At 36.3% G+C, this 21,261-nt stretch overlaps 1 protein-coding gene across 1 annotated transcript in view; it reads right to left on the bottom strand.

Moving 5' to 3' along the window:
- The window catches only part of LOC136032005 (DNA polymerase epsilon catalytic subunit A-like), a 118,551-nt gene that overhangs the window by 87,359 nt on the left and 9,931 nt on the right, over window positions 1–21,261 (bottom strand). The window contains 4 exon segments of the mRNA XM_065712072.1: window positions 1,507–1,753; window positions 3,259–3,496; window positions 10,666–10,985; window positions 13,209–13,438. Coding sequence (XP_065568144.1) covers window positions 1,507–1,753; window positions 3,259–3,496; window positions 10,666–10,985; window positions 13,209–13,438 — 1,035 coding nt within the window.

Raw genomic sequence — 21,261 nt, forward strand, 5'->3', positions numbered from 1 at the left:
CATAAAATTGTTATTTCCGCTGACCAAAAGGCCTCCTGGCCAACATGTGCGTAGATACAATGCTCCAACTATCGACGAAGTGGCAATCGTTATGGTCGGTGATCAGTTTTTACCTCGGGATATTATTCTTCATAAGCGAAACGCTCAGTTGTTAAGAATTGCTGAAACTCATCGATGCTACGATGCCCTACAATATCCTATCATTTTTTGGGATGGAGCCGACGGCTATCACTTTAATATTAAATTGATGAATCCAGCCACTAACAAAGAAATGAATAAGAAATGCAGTGCAATGCATTATTATTCCTATAGACTAATGATTCGGCAGGATGAAGAAAATTATATTTTTAAATGCCGTGAATTGTTTCACCAATTCGTCGCTGATATGGATGCTAAAATTGAATCAGAACGTTTGCTATATATCCGCCTGAGCGTTGGCAATTGCGTCGTCCGGAATAGCCGCAACATTGCTGCCTGGTGGAAGAACTGCTCATTCCGCTTTCAAATTTCCTCTGAATTTGCATTCTACAGAAACTCCCACGTGCAATATTTCCAAATCATCAGGGATGGGTAAAGTATTGCAGCAATGCAAACTTATTATTTGGGATGAGTGCACAATGGCACACAAAAAATCGCTCGAAGCTCTGGATCAATGCTTGAAAGATTTGCGAGGGAAGTCGAAACCCTTTGCCAGCACATTAATATTGCTTGCGGGAGATTTCAGGCAAACATTACCTATAATACCTAGATCAACTCCTGCAGACGAAATGAATGCTTGCCTAAAAAATTCTAATTTATTGGCACACGTAAAAACATTAAAATTAACTACAAATATGCGTGTCCGATTGCAAAACGATGACTCTGGTCAAACATTTTCAGATCAATTGCTGGCAATTGGAAACGGAAAGCTCCCAGTAGACTCAATTTCAGGACGTATACAACTACCTGCTGATTTCTGTAATTTAGTGAAGTCCAAAAATGAATTGATTGAAAAAGTATTTCCGAATATTAAAAAATTATAAAAATAATAAATGGCTAAGTGAAAGAGCGATTCTCGCACCACATATATATATATATATATATATATATATATATATATATATATATATATATATATATATATATATATATATATATATATATATATATATATATATATATATATATATACATATATATCAATTGTATCTACAATATGTTTTTCATTTGTAGTTTCTTAGTAGCTGACTCTATTACCTTTTTACCAAATTTTTAAATATCAGATATTTTAATTTTCACGTTTTCAGTTTTAACGTGTTAGGACATAGTGTTCGGTTTGTTTTTCTATTTTTTTTTGTTCCTCACAAAATGGATTATTGGCAAACAGATTTTATCTTAAACAAACAGCAAAGACCTAGCCATAAGAAAATAAATAATAGTTGATGGCAGTCTTTGAGACATATACAACGCCTTACAAAGTGCAGAAAAAAAACTTGAAGAAACAAAAAAGTAAAAAAGGTCAATTACTTCATCCGGTTCCATGGGGATAATTGTACAAAGCGCAAAAATGAAAGGATGTACGTATTTCATATACAGATAATATGTAGCAACAGCGTCTGAGACGGAGTAATTTGCTAAAACCTGAGGCTGCTCCGCTGCCATTCGACACATATCTTCTGGGTCAAGTTGGACTGGATCATATCGTAATTTGGCTTTAGCGACGGCCTTTAGATTCTGGGAACCAACTGGGAGATAGGAATCACGTTTGACCCAACTGAAATTAATATAAATAATTAAATAATAAAGAATAAATTTTATTTTTTATAAAGTCTTATTAAAATATGTTTATGCATCTATCTGAAAAAAGTTGAACCCAGAATTCCAATTAATAAAAACAAGTAAAGTAAATAAATTGGTAAAATTCTAGTTAATTGACTTCTTGCTATCTCAGAAAGGGTTTAGGTTAGGAAAATGAAACTTTCAGGGATGAACCTACAGACTAGAGTATGTCCCGGGAAAGTATTTTGAAGCAACTACCTCCACTCCTTCTCCCTCTAGAGGGCCATGACCTATGATGACCTTTAAAAATATTTGTGTTATAAAAGTGAAACCTTGTATAATAGACCTTCTGCTTAATTGAAGTACAACAAAATTGTTTTCAGCTTCATAACTTTGCCCAATTCCCTTTTATAAGGTTTTAAAGATATGCAAATACACGTCCTAAGTTTTGAAAAAAAAACATTGATATGGCTCAAAATTCTACCCAAATAACAGGAATTGCATTTTCAGAACTAAAGGCAGAGAAAAAGCAACTAGTAACTGAAAATTAAGGTAAAATGTTGTTTTGTAAAAATTTCAATAGGTATAGACCTGTAATGTAGGCAAATTTCAGGGCCCTCTAGAGGGAGAAGGAGTGGAGGTATGTACTTTAAAATACCTTCCCGGGACATACTTTAGCCTTTAGACCCATCCCTGAAAGTTTCATTTTCCTAACCTAAACCCTTTCCGAGATAGCAAGAAGTCAATTAACTAGAATTTTACCAATAAATTTAAAGACAATATATTTTGGGACTAACTAAAAACCTTTTAGTTTATAAAAGACAGTGATATAAATTTATGAAAACAAATTGAATCATTGTTCATCCGACTGAAACTCTTATAAACAAGCATATTTAAAGAAAAAGGTTTCCAAGAGCATAGTAGCAACATAGCCGGAAAACTATTTCGGGAAAATCTCCGCTATTGAGGCAGTGTACTAAAAGAAGTGACTATCATAAAATTGTGTTCGAACTCCAACCCTTTACTCATCCTCACAAACAAGGGATAAAGCATATTGGTGCTCTGCCTAAATAGCAGAAAACCAAGTTTAAAAGAGTTATGATTAACTGTCGTTGTGTTATATTACGCGATATTATTATAAAAGGAGACGACTCTTCTCACTTGCCTTTTGAAACAACCGTTCGGTAAAAAACGATAACGACGATATTAATTAGTTGCATGGTTTATATGAACAAGAAAGTTTAAAAAGTTTATCCTCCCAATATCCTCTTTCCACCTTACCTGAAGCGGTTTGATAGCCAGCAAACAAGAAACACCCTCCCCAACCCTCAAATGATCTTATCCGGGCACAAATAATTTGATTCCAGCCAAAACTGAGGCGTCATACATAATCGGGTTTTGTTTTAATATAATGAAAGAATGTATGAAGAACAGATTAATTAATTTAGTTCAAACTTAGATTTGAATTAAAAGCATTAAGAAAGAAAGAAAAAGTAATACCAGAAACAGTCCATGTGGATGGAGGGGCGACTGCAATAAACTCCCTGGCTGTCTTTAGCGAAGCCAATCATTCTTTCCATATTTAAGTGATAAACAGCAGCTCTTGCTTCAACAAATGACCAGTCGAAAAAGTCACCATTGTAAGTAACAAATATATGAGGTTTAACTTCCAGAATGTGGTCAAAGAAGCGAAGTATTAGCTTTTCTTCGTTCGCCTCGTTAAAAATAGTAAACAGACCTGCAAAATTCATTGAAAGTGATATTTGGAAAAAATGAAATTTTCGTTTGAAAGTTGAGACCCAAAGATTAGAAAAAACAAGCATTTTTTGTAGTCTGGATAGAAATGCCCGAGCGCGACTAGAATTCGAACCTTCTTAAAGTAGTTGATACGCCAGCTTATTGACTTTCTGAAAGAAAGTAGAATATGAAGAAAATGACGAGATTAAAGTTCTCTATTATTTTCCATATGGCGAATAATATTGTATATGCACGAAAACTACGAGACCACATTTTAGAAACAATGTATATACAGAGAAATCAATGTTCTTGAGAAACTGGTCGAGGCCTTCCTGTAAAATTTGCATATAGATACACTGTTTTGAAATTAGATAGACTATGAACTAAAGTCTATATTTGCCAAGGTTTATCAGATTAATGACAATCTGTCCAGTGAATCATTTAAGTACTCTAATTGCTTTAAAATACTTCATCTATTTGCCCATTAAAGTCAATAGAAAAAAAACACAGTATCTATAGCCACCCCAATAGTAAAATCTCAACATAATTTTTACCACGTGGATTTTGTCCTCCACTCAACTTGTGTTCTGAATCAAATTTATCAAAATAACTTGTTTACGCTTGAAAGAAAGAAAAAATATTGTTATATTCTTGTAATGTACTTAACTGAGGATTTAGAATGTTTTTAATCTTCAGGAGTGTTGAAATTAAATGTGTTTAATGCTCTAATTAAGGATTAGAATCTAAATAAAAGAGCACCCCCAAGGAACCTTTTGTTTTGTATCACCGAAGTAGAGAAAATATATCACGTTCACCCAACAGATAACAGACCTAATAAAATAGAAAATCTTAAGCACAAAGTAGTAGAAAACTTAAAATAGAACCTTTATACCCGCCTTTTTTGGTATTTCCACTGAAAAAAAAACAACAAAATTACCCCCCCCCCCAACATTTTCATGAATTTACACCACTGCTTACTGGATTTTTTCGGCATACAGCAATGCATTGGGTTTATATTTTTCCCATGGGAAATGTGTTTACTTTTTTTTGTTACCTGATTTTTAAATAAAATACTCCAATCTGGAATTAATCAATAAATAACTTCCAGTAGTTCTTTTTTCATACTTTCTTTCTATTTGTCTCTTTTACCTCAAAATGTGCTCCTGTATACGTGTGTGCCTGAGGGCGAGAGGAACCATATTGTACATTTTAGGTGAAGAATAAACTGTTATGAATATTACTCAAGTCGACAAAGAGCAAATGTAATCTCTATGAAATCTTGGGCAATTTTATAGATTTATCTTAAAGCATCTTTTATTTAACTTGCCGTCCCTCTTCCTATCTCGCTCCCCTACGTATCTACAACGCAAAATCGAAAGATAGAGGTGGGACAAGATGTCAAAAGTAGTAAGCGTGGAAACAAATGAAAGCCTAAAAATATGGGTTGTCTCTAGGTATTTAGAAAAAAAAAAATGTCTAAAAAATTATTTAAAAATCACCTCAGATAGTAGGCATTTGTTGGCATGGACAAAATTTCAAAATTCGTAAGAAATATAATTTGAAAAAGAAAAGAACACAGAAAGAACTCATACAAAAATTACTCAAAGCATAGGTACTTCCAGCAATTTCTTAGTACTTGAATCTGAAAAGCTATCTCGACGTTCCAAAAATATTTTTTATTCCAAATAAAATTGAAGATTGAAGATTACCAGATTTTGGGTGCTCTAACAAGGCTCTTATTCAAATCAAAAAATACTGGTCACATTTAGTGTAGCGTTGCCAAGGCGAAGTACAAAAGTAAAAATACCTACTACCACTAGCACAACAAGAAGCAAGATAGAAGTAAATATAGCGCTAATATAGAACAACATTTCAAAAGCAGATGTAGATTTGGGATTTTACTTGGATATAATATAGAGTCGTTTTTTTTTCTTAGGAACAAATTACAGTTTCATTCTTATAACTTTGTCATAGTCTTATGTTAACTCTATAAGCACCCCACGATTTTCCAAAGATGTCCCCAAAATTTAGTACATTTGCATATATCGTGTTCCGATGGACGTTTCACTACTCAGTTACATGTCTTGCCTTTTTTTTATGCTCCCATGTTTCAGTCTTTCTCTCACTTATTGTTTCACTACTTACGCATAAAGCATAAGTTGTATCTCTACTGGGCATTGAATAATTGGATGGTTCAGTATCAGTATCAAAGTGGACCCAATTTAATTTTCTGACATTCTCAGGATACAGATAGCCTAGCATAACGAGGCACAAAAACACCAACCGCATTGACGGGCTAATTTGAAATTTGTACAAAAAGTTTTTTCAGCAAATATTGAATTACGCTATCGAATTTCCTTTCTTCGCAACAATGATTCAATGGCTTTGTTGCCCTGTTGCGTTAGCTTTTTGCCGGAAATTTACCGTACTTTTCAGTAAACAGACCATAGTAAACAGGCAATAGTAAACAAGCAATCTGTACCTGTTCAGTAAACAGGTACATATGCAGACAAGGTCGTATCTAGGGGGGGGGTTAAGGGGTGGGAATCCTCCCAATATGTTTGCCGAGCTCGTGAAAACATAGCAAAAATGTATATAAAAAAAAATTTGATGCGACTTTTAAAGTTTTTGTAAAAAAAAAAAAACTTTGGTCAATCCCCCTCTCTGGATATGCACATATGTACCCTGGAAGCACGGTTTGTATGTATCGGTTTTAAAAAACTTTGTTGTCTAGGACAAATATAGACGAAGATAAGCGATAAAGTTTCAGTCACCAAGTCTGCAGCATCATCAAGTAAAGAGCGATCGACGGCCCATAGTAATCACAAATTTAAAAGCGCTTTAGAAAAAAAAACTTTCTAGTGAAAAATTATTATTTCAATCGGATCAAGGAATGATAAGATGGTAACGATCATTTCGATTAACATAAATAGTGAAAGTTTATTGCAAAGCACTTTTTCATTTTTTTTTTTTTATCCCAAGGCCTACCGTATCAAACCAATTATCATAGAATGATGGGAGTGGGCTACTTTGAAAGGGTCATTAGTAATATCTACTTCCTTATCTTGGTAAAAAAAAAAGAAAGGAAAAAAAAAGACGAGATTGGGCCACAGTAGAATGGCTTTTTTGCCATTTTGTGCCCCAAAACGTCAATTTTTGCCCAAAGAGGGTCAAAACGCCGATGAATGTAAATCCTATGATAGTTAATAAATTTTCCATTATTTCAAACCCTAAACAGAAGTTTTTAAACTCCCTACTTACAGAACAACAGCAATGCAGCGTTTTTTTTGCCATTTCGTGCGATTTCTACAACGAGAGGTTCAAAATACCGCGGAGTGTCAATAAAAATTGGACCAATCGATTCATCATGGTCTAAAGCCCTAAACAGGATTTTTTTTAGCCCCACCCCCCATCAGATGCAACGCTAGAGCGTTGCCCATAATAAAGAGCCTGAAGGCTTCAATGTGTTTTCATAAAAAAAAAAAATTCCCAGAGCCACATTCCTTTGGAAGAGGTGGTCGAGTGAAATTGAAAATTTTGGTGCCCTTATTAAAAATCAAAAGTGATCGGAGACGAACCAGAACTCCTCCAACAGCATTTCTAACTGTCCTCCCCCGAAAGAAATCCAATCAAAATTTTGAGCCATTTTGTCCAAAGGTCAAATCAATATGTGTCTGGGGTTGAAATAAGCCACCATAGACCCCGGACTGACTGCAAGTAATGCAAGTTGCTCGTTGTTTAAACATACGATCTTTATTGGAGAAAAGAGGCATGTTTGATCCTGGGTCTCCAAAAAAGCCAAGGGTATTAAGTTGAAACTTTCGGGAACTGTGGACAAGGATGTCGAGCAAATCAAAACACACTGCAAGCTGGTTGTCAAAAGGGCGTATAGGCATTATATAGGAAACGACTGAAGGGACTAAGTTGAAAGTTTCAGAGTAGGTTGTGGGGGATGCTGAAGAGGCATCGGAGGGCAACCAGTCCCCTGCCCTTTTTATATGTCCCTCTGCTCAACACTGACCAACATTTTGAAAACAAATCTTATTCAAAATAATTTAAAGGTGTAATAACTGAGCCTCTGGGTATGTCATACCCCCACAGCCCCAGGGGCAAGGATTATAAATGTTGCAATTTGCTTATTGTTTACATGTGCGATTTATCATTGAGAAAACGAGGAACGTTTGATCCTGGGTGTGTCCGAAAAGAATAATCTCATTAAAGTGATACTTCAGGAAATGTTGAGGGAAATGGTGGATTGAATCACAAGACGCTTTATGCATCCAGGTTATCAAAAACGCGTTTCTGCAATATTTTTGGGACGGCTAAAGGTTTTAACTTGAAACTTTCAGAGCCGATACTACTGCTGCAGCTACTACAACTGCAACTATGGCTACTTGCGGAAGGCAACCCAGACTTCTTGCGACTGTGACTACGATTACGTGTGACTGCGACTATTTACAACTGTGACTACTCTGTGACTACTCTGTGACTACTTCTATTTGCGACTACTTTAAGAAAATGTTGAGGGAGATATTGAACACAGCATGCACATGACCCAATTTGAAGTGTTTGAGATTTCGTCCTGTCATCGAACTAAACTAGCTGCAGAGAAAGAAAAAGAGGCCATTGATGGTGATTAAATAAAAAAAACAAGCTTTTTTAACTGAAAGTAAGGAGCAACATTAAAACTTAAAACGAATTCGTATATGAAAGGGACTGATTCTTCATCAACGCCTCGCTCTTTACGCTAAAGCTTCACTCTTTCTCTCAACTCTACTTTTTAAAACAGTAAAAGACTTTAGCGTAAAGAGGGGGACGTTGATGAGGAATCAGCCCCTTTCATATACGAAGTAATTTCTGTTCGTTTTAAGTTTTAATGTCGCTCCTTACTTTCAGTTAAAAAAACTTGTTTTTTTTAAATTCAATTTCTGAACGTTTTTGAATCAATGCATGTTTTGATTTTGGCTCTCCGCAGAGGAATAATTAAAACGAAATTTGCACATTTTTTTTTTGGCTAAATGGCTTTCTCATAGTTTTGATAAAAAGGGGTGGGGGAGGAAGCCTAGTTGCCCTCCGATTTTTTGGTTACTTAAAAAGGTAACTAGAACTTTTTTAAGAATGTTTTTATTAGTAAAAGATATACGTAGCTTATAAATGAGCTTACGTAACGCACTTGTGTATTCTCATGTTTTTATTACATATATGAGGGGGTTCACCCCCTCGTCAGTACCTCGCTCTTTACACTAAAGCTTAAATTTTGTTCCAATTCATTAAGAATGACCCCTGAATCACAAAAGCCGTAGAATAAATAGTTGAAATTACTAAAAATGCATAAGCGTAAAGAGCGAATTATTAGGAGGAGGTGAGCCCCTCGTATGCGTAATAATTTCTGTTCGTTTTAAGTTTTAATGCTTCTCCTTACTTCCAGTTGAAAAAACTTTTTCATATTTACTTTTGCGTTTTTTTTTTAATTAATGCTAGAAAATCCTGCGCTCCCTTCATGGAAATTTTCTTCCCCCATGACAAATTTCTCGATGGAAAGTTCCCCCAACATATCTCCCTCTTCTCAACCCCTCCCCCCAACCAAAAAATCCCCTTGAAAACATCTGTGCACTTCGCAATAAACATTACTATATGTAAGCACTGGTCAAAGTTCGTAACTTGTAGCCCCTCCCACGGGGACTGTGGGGGAGTAAGTGGTCCCCAAAGACATAGTTATAAGGTTTCTCGACTACGTTTAATAAAATGGCTATCTCAGAATTTTGATCCGGTGACTTTGGGAAAATAGTTAGCGTGGGAGGGGCCTAGGTGCCCTCTAATTTTGGTGTTGCGGAGGGCCTAGGTAACCTCGAATTTTTTGGTCACTTAAAAAGGCCACTAGAACTTTTCATTTCCGTTAGAATGAGCCCTCTCACAACATTCTAGGACGACTGGTTCGATACGATCACCCCTGGGAAAAAAACAAACAAACAAATAAACACCCATCCGAATGTTTACACACACACACACCCCCCCCCCCCGCCTTTTTATATGTTCACTCTAATTCATTTAGCAAGCGAAAACTGTAATATTCGTTTTGAAAAAAAAAACAAAGCCTTATTAATAAAATGTCATTTATTTATTTTTAGTTTCATAAAAGTAGGCCTGATTGAATTTTTACTAGCAAACTCTTAAAAACAGAGGTGACAATATTTCCCTTGGATATTTTTAGTTATTTGATAAAGTTGCAAATATGTTGTGAGAAAGTTTAAAAAGGTATAGAAGTAAAACATAAACTTAGTGTTCTATTTTAACAAAAAATCATTTTGCCTTCTTTAGTTTCATCACCTAAATTACAAAAGACTGTTATTAAGGTTTAGAGTGTATGTTTAAAAAAAAAATATATATTAAAAACGAGCAAAACCCAAATGAAAAAAAATTCTTACAGAAGTAAAGAGCGAAGTTGAAAGCGAAAACAACAAAAATTATTGCTTCACAGATTACGCGAGATATATCTACAAAGCTAACTCAATTAAACTGACACGTGACTCGTGGCATTTTCCTACATCTGTAGAATTCTCAAAACTATCGCTTTACTGAAAACACAAAACCCACCCTCCGAAAAACTGTGTCCTCTCAGGACCAGAAAACTTTATAAATAGCATGCGGAAAATAAAAGACTAATTTACAAGGATTCCACCACTTTCAACACTCTTTCAATACACTCACCGATCATGATGTTGATAACATTTAGTATACAATTATAATTCTCTAAAAACTGAAGTAAACTCAGTTTTCAGCAAAGGGCCAGTTTTCATAATTCTAAAGATATTGGAAAATATCACGAATCAGTTTATTTGATCTAGTTTTGTAGATACATCTTGCGTAACTTGCAATCCAATAATTTTTGGTCCGTTTTATATTTTAACTTCCGTAAGAAATACATAGAGAAATATAGATAGATAAATTTGTCTAGATTTGTATGGATAGACATATTTGATTCGGACGTTGAAAAAGAAGCTTCCGTAAATCCAATGTTGAAGGAAAGAATTTTGAAAAACAGTTGTTGAAGGAAAGAATTCTTGATTTGAAAGTACAATTAGACCCCCTTCTTAAAATCATAGAAGGAATACTAAAGATTCTCCTAATAACATAAGAGTCCTATATCTAGTAAAAGACGAAAAGATTAACCTTCAAATTCCGGCTTTGGAGTATATTCAAAGTTCTCGACATCAACAGCAACGATTTCTCGATTAGTTATTAAGTATCCCTGTCCATCAATCATATAAGATATCATCATGATTTGATCAGTACTTGCGTCAGGGAACTTCAATGGCAGTTTAGTAGTTTCAATATCAAATGCCAACACAATCGTGTCTGGTGTCTCAATAATATCCTGACGATGTGTAAGAACAGGTGGCTCTGATCCATGAATCTTTATTGAGTACCAAAGTCCAACGAAGATTTTTAAATCAATAGATACTCGAACGTGATAGGGCACGTCATACTCCCTACACGAAGAAAATGTAGACGAAAATTAAAATCCTTAAGGACACTTCTTAACATCAATCAAAAGAGTCCCGAAATAGGAGCAGGGAACATGGTTTAGCAGAAAAAAAGTCTTTAAAAACTCGCAAAAATAGACTAGAAATCACAGTTTAGTATATAAACCTGAAACTGGATCAGATTTTGAAGAAGTTTTGAAATTACTGTGTAAGTCATTTTTACTATATTAGCCTTGTATGATAGATAGAACTTTTTTAAGTACATTTCATGGCACAACAGAAAAATTCGACGCTGGAAAACTTATCCCTGAGAAAACTTGCCCCAAGAAAAGTCACACTCGATTTGCTCTAATTAAACTTGATCTAAAGAAAACATAGCCTGTAAGTACTTGTTCTTAAAAATTAACCTAACGAATCTTGATTCAACTAATGTACATATTCAATAAAAAAGGGTAAACTAATTCTAATTCTCAATTAAGAGAATTAGAGCTTCTTGTGAGAGTGTAAAGAGGGAGGCTTTGAATAGGCTGGGATGGAGGAGGAGCGTGCGTTGCTGTGCTGACCTCAGACGCATTGGTACTACAATGAGTAGCAGTATTTAATTTGTGGCAAACTCACACCAGAAGGAAAGTTTTTGGCAAATTCTTTTAGACCTTGATATCCACCCATCCTGAAAGTCTGTAGAGGTGATACGAACCTTTTTATTAGTAATAAATATACATAACTTACAAATTAACTTACGTAACGAACTTCTATATTCGTATATTTTTATTACGTATATAAGGGGGTTCGCCCCCTCGTCAGTATCTCGCTTTTTACATTAAAGTTTGAATTTTATTCCAATTCTTTAAGAATAGCCCCTGAATCACAAAGGCCGTTTAATTAGAATAAATAGTTCTTTCAAAATTACTAAAAATACTTTAGCGTAAAGAGTGAGGTATTAAGGAGGGGACGAAACCCCTTATATACGTGATGATTTTTTTTTTCATTTTAAATTTTAGTGTTGCTCCTTACTTTCAGTTAAAAAAAACTTTTTTTTCACTTAATTTCTCATTGTTTTTTAAAAAACAATGGAAAATCCAGCACCCCATTCATGGAAATTCTCTTCCCCCATGATAAGTTCCTCCATAGAAAGATCCTGTCACGTAGTCCCCTCCCTTCAACCCCCTACCACCAGAAAAAATCCCCCCTGAAAAGGTCAGTTATACATCCCAATAACCAATACTATATGTAAACAATAGGCAAAGTTCATAACTTGCAGCCCTTCCCCCAGGGAAAGCGGGTGATTCAGTCGTCCTCAAAGACATAGTTATTAGATTATTCGACTATGCTGAACAAAATAGCTATCCCAAAATTTTGACCCGGCAACTTTAGGAAAAAATGAGCGTGGAAGAGGGCCTAGTTGCCCTCCAATTTTTTTGGTCACTTAAAAAGGGCACTAGAACTTTCAATTTCCGTTAAAATGAGCCCTCTTGCAACATTTTGTGTCTTGATCTGTTTTGTGATCTGTCTTGTGGCAAAAAATACAAAATTCCATATTTTTGCGCATAGGAGCTTGAAACCTCTACAGTAGGGTTCTCTGATACGCTGAATCCGACGGTGCGATTTTCATTAATATTCTATTACTTTTAGGGGGGCGTTTCCCCCTTTTTCCTTTTTTCCAAAATAAGACAAATTTTCTTAGGCTCGAAACCTTTGACGGGCACAACTAAACTAGATGAAACTTTTTCCTTTCCTTTTTTTGAGACCTTTTTCTTGTTCTTATGGATTTTTGGTGCTCCGTATTCAGAGAGGCTGTGAAATCTTAAGTTTGCGTCATTCGTGTAACTTTTGTCCCCCGTTAACACCCTCTTCACATTTTTCCTGATTGTGAAATCAAAGAACAAATCTATTTTGTGAGTGCTTTTACGACTTGAAATGACTTGAGTCACGATTACACTATCAGACAAACGTGCAAATTACTAGTAAGACCATTTTATTTGTCACTTGAGTATTTATCATTCAAGTGCTGGTCTATATTAATCACTAATTTAAGAAAACAGTCTTCCTTTTCTCCTTCTGTCTCCCTCCTTTTTTTCTTTTTCTTTTTTTTTAATGTGTTTGTGCTGTTGCATTGGTGATTTCTCTTTTCGTTATATTCTGAAAATATTTTCTTTCCTCGTCAGAACAAAATATTATAAATTTAACAATTGTGGAAATTTAACAAAAATCTGAGCGATAAAATCTTACCTAATATCAACAATGTTGTCAAGTTGGTCATAAATCCTTTTGGCACCGGATTCAGGATCATCTCCAGACAGTGCTGCAGTCAGCATCTCTGCATATATTGTGGACGACTTTTCTAATTCTCTATTTTTCCTTATTCTCGGCAAAAGTTGTCTCTTCACTTTTATCAAGTCATTCATATTGAGAAACGTCAACTTTAAGTAGTTTTGTTTCAGACCCACCAAGTGATTCAGCTAAAATACGTCATTGAAAATACAGTAATTTTAAAAAATACAACATTAATTCATTTATTCAATTCAACTCAATTTATTTTTGACCCATCAACAAAACAAAAGAGGGTTTGTAGCCCAAGTGATAGAGTAAGACAAAAAAAATAAAATAAAATAAAAAGAGAAAATAAACAATCAACGAAAAGATGATACACAAATTGTTTGGAGGGAAGAGGATAATCTAAAAAATCTATTTCCCAAGATAAAGCTATTTTAAAAGAAACTCCTGAACCGATTAAAAAGGTTTTTTGTAGTTCTACCTTCTACCTTAACAAAATGAACGTCATCAGAATTTTGCAAAATTTTGAGTCAAAATTTCTGTCCTAGGTACAATTTCACACAACCCTTTGGTTATGTCTGGTAAAACTTAGTTAATGGACTCTCTAGTTACGGTTTTCAAACTATGTTGAATACTTTGTGCTTTTTGATTATTTCCTTAACAATAAGACGTGATTAGGACTTTATCGTAACAATCCAATTCTTGAGGGTGAATGGAAACATCTTTCCAAGGATAAACTTACAAGGCGAGGTCAAATCAGTTGTGTGGGGTTGAGTTTTGAAAAGTGATCTTTCTAAAGGTTCAGTTTGTTTTTGATCGTTGTCCAACTAGGGCTAACGCTCTAGTGTTGCCAATAGTAAAGAGCCACAGGGCTTCAATGCATTATTTTTCCCCCGGAGTCACTCCATATGGATGGGGTGGTCACAGAAACTTCGAAGGAGACTCAGTTGATGGGAAATTTGAAGCTCTAGTGGGCGTTTTAAAAGTTTTAAGTGATCAGAGAGCAGCTGACCCCCCTCGCAGGCAATTTTTAGCTGTCCTCACCCAAAAGGAAATCCGAAAAAATTTGAATAGCCATTTTTTTTAAAGTTTAAAGGTCAAACAACTATGCCTAAACGGATGACATACCCCTCAAAGCCCTTGGGCCAAGGACTGTAAGTTTTTTTATGCAAGTTGCCCATTGTTAACATATAAGGTTTGCTATGTGGAAAAGGATGATTGTTTGATCCCAGGTCCCCAAAAAGGCTTATGGTATTATGATGAAACTTTCAAAAAATGCAAAGGGGGATGTCGAGCAAAACCAAAACATTCTATGTGCATGCTGGTTGTCAAAAGGGCGTATCAGCAATATCTAAGAAACGGCTGAATATATTAAGTAGAAACTTTCAGAGCAAGTTGAGGGGATGGCACAAAGCAAGCAGAGGACAACCAGCCCCTATGTACCCTTTTCAGAGACCCCTTCTCTCAATACTTATCAAAAATTTTTGAACAGCATTATGTTCACAATAGCCAAAGTTACTAATAACTATGTCTCCGGGGGGTGCCATATCCCCCAAAGCTCCAGGGGCAAGGATTGTAAATTATACAATTTTCTGGTTGTTTACATGCAGCATTTATCATTGGGAATGAGAGTGGGAGGGGGATCTTTGATCTTGGTTATGTCCAAAAAGGCTAAGGATATTAAGATGAAACATCGAGAACGTTGAGCCTAATCAAAAGACGTCGTGCATTTAGGTTACCAAAGAGGCGCGTCTGCAAAGTCTTAAGAATGCCTATAGGCATTAACTTGAAACTTTCACCGCCACTATGACTGTAGCCACTACTCTGACTGCAACTGCGAACACTTGCGACTGCAATTACTTAAGACTCCGACTGTTCGCAACTCGGACTACTTACAATGTCATCTATGACTACTTGCCGACTGCGACTGCGACCACTCGCAACTGTGACCGTAACTACTTGCGACTGCGACTACTCCTACTTACGACAACTTTCAGGAAACGTTGAGGGGGATACTGAACAAAATCAAAACACGCTGTACAGGCTGGCTGTCAAAAAAGCGTATCAGCAATATCTCAGGAACGGCTGAAGATATTATGTAGAAACTTTCAGAGCATGTAGAGGCGATGTTGGAAAGCAATCGGAGTCCCTTGTCCTTTTTAGATACCCCCTTCCCAATACTAATCGAAATTTTGAAAAAAACACATGTCATTGTAATAGTCGAAAGGTCTAATAATTACGCCTTTTGGGAACATCTTGCCCCCACAACCACCGGGGCAGGGAATGTGAACTAAGCAATGCGCCCGATATTTACTATGGTTTATCATTGAGAGAGAAGGAATATTTGATCCTGGGTGCGTCCGCAAAGGCTAAGGGTATTAACCTGAAACTTCAGGAAATGTTGAGGGGTATACTAAACTAAACCAAAAGACTCTATATCGATCCAAGTTATCAAAAAGCCGTATGCGCAATATCTTAGGAACGGCTAAGGGGTGTCAACTTGAAACTTTCAGGGTCACTACTACTACTACTATTACAACTAACGAGATTACAATTGCGACTGCGGCTACTTGCGACTGCAACGACGACTGCTTGCGACTTCTTGCAGTGTTACCACTTGCAGCTTCAACTACAGCTATTTGCAACTGCAACTACTTACGACTGCGACTACTTGCGACTGTGACTGCAATTACTTGCAACTGCGATTACTTGCAACTGCGATTACTTCTACTTGCGACTACTTTCAAGAAATGCTGAGGGGAATATTGAAAAAAAAAAATATCGAAACACCCTATGAGGCTGCTGCATCTTAAAAGAGCACATCAGCAATATCTCAGGACCGACTAAAGATATCAAGTTGAAACTTTTTGGCCATGATGTGGGGTGTGTAGGAAATTACATTGACGGTAAAGTGCCCCCGTCGTCCTTTTTAGACTCCCAATCCTCTACACTGATAAGGTGAAACTTCAGGAAATGTTGAGTGGGCTTTTGAACTAAATTAAAAAGACACCAGCTGCATTCAGGTTATCAAAAGCGCGTATCTCCAATATTTTAGGAATGGCTAAGGGTATTTACTTGAAACTTTTAGGGCAACTACTACTAATTCTACTACGACTGCAACTACTAATTGGACTACTTGCGACTGCAACTGAGACTACTTGCAACTACTTGTCTCTGAGACAGCTTGCAACTTCGACTATGACTACTTGCCACTGGGACTACGACAATTTGTGACAGCGATTGCAACTGCTTGCGACTGCTTCTGTTGGCGACTGTGACCGCTTTCATCTGCAAGTCAGGCCACTTGCGACTTTGACTACTTACGACTGTGACTACTTGATACTATGACCACTAGCGATTGAAATTACTTGTGACTGCCACTGCGACTACTTCTGACTGTGACTGTGAATGCTTGCAACTGCGACATCACCTACTTGCGACTGTGACTACTAGCCACTGCGATTACTTGTGACAGCCACTAGGACTAAAAACTACTTGTGATTGCAACTATGACAACTTGCAACTGCAATCGTTGGCAACTATAACTACATGCGACTTCGACAACTTGTGATTGTGACCGTGACTACTTGCGACAGCGACTACAAATTCTACTACTTACGACTATCACTGCGGCTACTTCTGACTGCAACTACTTGCAAATGCAACTGCGACTACGACTACTTGCAACTACGAATGCGACAACTTTTGCTACAACTGAAAATACTGAAGTAAATCAAGTGTTTGAATGCATCCTTTTTGTCAAAATGGCATGGTGCATCCAGGTTGTCAAAAGGGCGTATCTGCAATATTCAACAAAAGGCAAAGGTTACTAAGTTGAAAATTTTAGGGAATGTTGCATCCAAGCAAAAGACGGTAGATGTATCCAATTTGTCAAAAGGGTGTTTCTATATTGATCTCAAAAACAGCTACGGGTATGAAGTTGAAACTGTCCTGAAATGCTAAGGGGGTGTTAAACAAAATCGAAAAAATATAGATTAAAAAAAATCTTGAATTGCTGACATATCCAATAATAAATACCATTATATATTAAATGTTCGGCTTCTCTTCATCAGTTCTTTCCTATCATCTTGATTACCTTAGTGATTTATTTTTCATTTTTCGTCGATATTTTGAAGAATCAAAGCACACTATTCAAGATTTATATAATTTTCAATTAAATGCAGATGACGCAATAGGCTTTAGAGCTCTCACGGTTAAGGAATAGGGAGGGAGACAATAGCCAGTCTCCAGTTTGTAGCTTTTTTGTTAGCTTTAAGTTTGACTTGAGCTTTCAATTTAATATTTACTCGTTTTAGGATTTATTCATTCATCTATAGACGTATCTGCTATCTTTATATTTGATATGATTATTTATTTTAATTTCTGTTCGTTTCGGTTTTCATTATTTTTTTATAGTAATTTCTGGCCGTTTTGACTTTGAATTATTTTAGGAATTTATTTTTGCTCGTCTTAAGTTTAATATGCCTCTTTACTTTTCTTTGAATTACTTCTTTTTAAGATTTTTTTTTTCAAGATTAACATTATTTAATGTTGAAAAAACTCCTGATTGCAGGGTTGATGACATTTTGAGTTAAAAATTCTCCCGGGTAGGGGCTCGTATAATGCGGTTGTCATCTTTAAAGGTTCCTTTAAACTGAGTTTTGGCGTTCCGTTCTCCCCTTCACACTTAATTCCACAAGGATCATTATTCCTTTGTAAGACCTTACGTTAACGTACCCATCAAAACGGTATACTAGAGCTTTGGAGGAGGAAGCTCACAATATTTTAACATTTAACTTCTTATGTTTACACATTACACATACAGTTTACACATACATTCAGTATGTGTTTACACATACAGTGTTTTAACACGAGTGAAACGACACAATATGAAAATCTTAAAGATTCCCCTTTTCTAATCTTAGATTTATTTTACAGACACTTGAGATTTATATGTAACGGCATTTTCAAAGTTATAGTAAAAACATCGAGTGACCTAGAAGCTTTTTTGTCATAAAAATGGGGTGACAGAATTAGAAACATAGATTAAAGATTCCAAACTAATAAATTAAAATATGTGGAGAGTCCTAAGAGCTAAAACATAACAAATAAATAAAAAATAAACCAAAAATAGATCAAAGCAAATAAAAACTATTATAAAAACACAATAAACAAGAATTAACCGATCTGTTTTTACACCATCTGCACAGATAAGCAGAACTACTAGGCATCACAATAAACTACAACCCGTTAAGTACCGTTTAAATAGATTAATAAACTCCTTTGTGCCATATTTTGTAAGTGACCTTATCTTTTTTTCATTTTCTATTTCTTTTGTAATTGTAAAAGTAGCGTAATTTAACGTTCATTTTTGAGTGCTACTATGGGTATTTAAATAAACAAATAACTTACTTAAAATCAGGAAAACAATCAGAGTCAACGCTATAGCGTTGCCTATAGTAAAGGCCATAAGGCTTCCTTATGTTATTATTTTTTTCCCAGAGGCACTTCATATGCAAGGTGTGGTTGTATAGACTTCGGAAGGGGGCGCCTTCGATCGGAAATCGGAAGTTCTACTGCTCTTTTCAAAATTTGAAAGCGATTAGATGCGAACTAGCCCCCCTCCTTCCCCAAAGAAATCCAATCGAAAATTTAAGATAGCCATTGGTTCAAAATAGTTCAAAGATAATAAAAATTCCGGGTTCAACACAACCGCCCAAAGCCCAAGGGCAAGTGTTGTGGGTTATGCCCCTGGGGCATATAAGGTTTTTATGGAAGGGGTGGTCGTATAAACTTAGGAGGGGGCACATTTGATTGGAAACTGAAAGTTCTAGTTCCCTCTTCAATAGTAAAAATTTATCGAAGGGTAGTTTGCCCCATCAGGCCCTCTTTTCCCCAAATACATCTGATTGAAATTTTGATATAGATATTTATTCAGAATAGTCCAGAGATCCGACAAAAAAGAATCTGGGGAGGACACGACCCCCCAGAGACCGGGTGAAAAGGTTGTAAGGTATGACCCAGGAGCATATGAGGATCTCATAGAAGGGATGGCCGTATAAACTTTGGATGAGGCTCATTCAATTGGAAATTAAAAGTTCTAGTTTCCTTTTTAAGAGTCAAAAGTTATCGGAAGGCACATAGCCCACCCCACCCCCTCCACGCCCTCTTTTCCCCAAATCGCCCGGTCAAAATTTTGAGAGCCATTTTTCAAAATAGTCCAGAGATCAAATAACTATACCTTTGGGGTTGACACACCCCCCCCCAGAACGCTAGGGCAAGGATTTTAAGCTATGCTCCAGGGACACCCAAAGGTTTTTATGCAAGGAATGGTCGTGCAATGCAAGGACACTCACATTCACTCACTCACTTGCTCATTTACGCTCACTTGCGCACTCCCTCATCTACACTTACATCCAACTTCAGAGGGGGCACATTCGATTGGAAATCGGAAATTCTAGTAATCTTTTAAGAGTCAAAAGTGATCGAAGTTCAACTAGAGTCCTTTCAAACACCTTTTTCTCAAAAGCATCAGACCAAAATTTCGAGGTAGCCATTTTGCTCAAAATAGTGAAGGAAGCTCATTTGATTGAAAATTGAAAGTTCTAATTCCCTTTTTAAAAGGCAAAAGTGATTGATGGGCAACTAAACATCTCCCCCCACACACTTTTATTCCCAAATCCATCCAATCGAAATTTTGAGACAGTCATGTTGTTAAAAATAGTCCAAATTTCATATAACAGTGCCTCCGGTGTTGACACAGCCCCCAAAGCCCGGGACAAAAGTCGTAAGTTATACCCCGGGGTCATAGCTTCTATGGAAGGAGCAGTCGTATAAATTTTGGAGGGAGCTCATTTGATGAGAAATAGGAATTTCTAATGCCATTTATAAGGAAGAAAAGTGATCGATGGCTCCTAAACACCCCCCACCATCTTTTCCAAAAATGCATCTGATCAAAAATTAAGATAGCTATTTTGTCCAAGATTGTCCAAAGATCATATAAAATGCACCCGGGATCGACACAACACTCCAAAGCCCGGGGACAAGGGCTGTAGGTTATAATCTGGGGGCATATAAGGTTTTTATGGGAGGGGTGGCCGTACAAGCTCTGTAGGAGACTCATTTGTTTGGACATTGAAAGTACTAGTCCCCTTTTTTAGAGTCAAAAGTGATCGTAGGGCATATAAGTTTTTTATGGAAGGGATGGTCATATAAACTTCGGGGAGGGGGGCTCATTCGATTGAAAATTGGAAGTTCTAGTTCGCTTTTTAAGAGTCAAAAGTGGTTGGAGGGCAACAAGCCCCCCCCCCACACACTCTTTTCCCCAAATGTATCTTATCAAAATCTGAGATAACTATTTTGTTCAAAATTGTCCAAATATCATAAAAAAAAACTCCTCCAGGTTCAACCCTTAGAGGCATTTTTTGTACACAACCCCGGGAACCCAAGGGCAAGGGTTATAAGTTACAGCCCAGGGACGCATGAGGCTTTTATGGAAGGCTTGGCCGTATAAACTAAGTAGGAGGTTCATTGATAGGAAAATTGAAAGAATGGTTCCATTTTTTTAATTCAAAAGAGATTGAAGTGTAACTAGCCATAGTTACACTTCATAGTTACACAAGATATAGTAATTATGCCTCCGGGGATGCAATGCTTCAAAACTTCTAGGGCAATAATTATAAATTATACAATTTACCCTATTTTAATTGCTGGAATTTTGTGTTTTTGATGGGGGGAATGTTTGATCCTGGTTGTGTTCAATTTTTATTTTTTATTTAAATACAAGTTACCAGTCATTACTAGTTTGTTTTTTTTTCCTCAGAGCCACTTAATATGGAAGGGGTGGTCGTATAAACTTCGAAGAGGGCTCATCCAATTGGAAATCAGAAGTCCTAATACCCTTTTTAATAGTCAAAACTGATCGAAGGGCAACTAGCCCCCCTCACGCTCTCTATTCCCCAAATGCTTCCGATAGAAATTTTAAGATGTCCATTTTATTCAAAATAAT

The sequence above is a fragment of the Artemia franciscana genome, chromosome 10 (assembly GCF_032884065.1).
Source record: "Artemia franciscana chromosome 10, ASM3288406v1, whole genome shotgun sequence".
In the NCBI taxonomy this organism is placed as follows: domain Eukaryota; kingdom Metazoa; phylum Arthropoda; class Branchiopoda; order Anostraca; family Artemiidae; genus Artemia; species Artemia franciscana.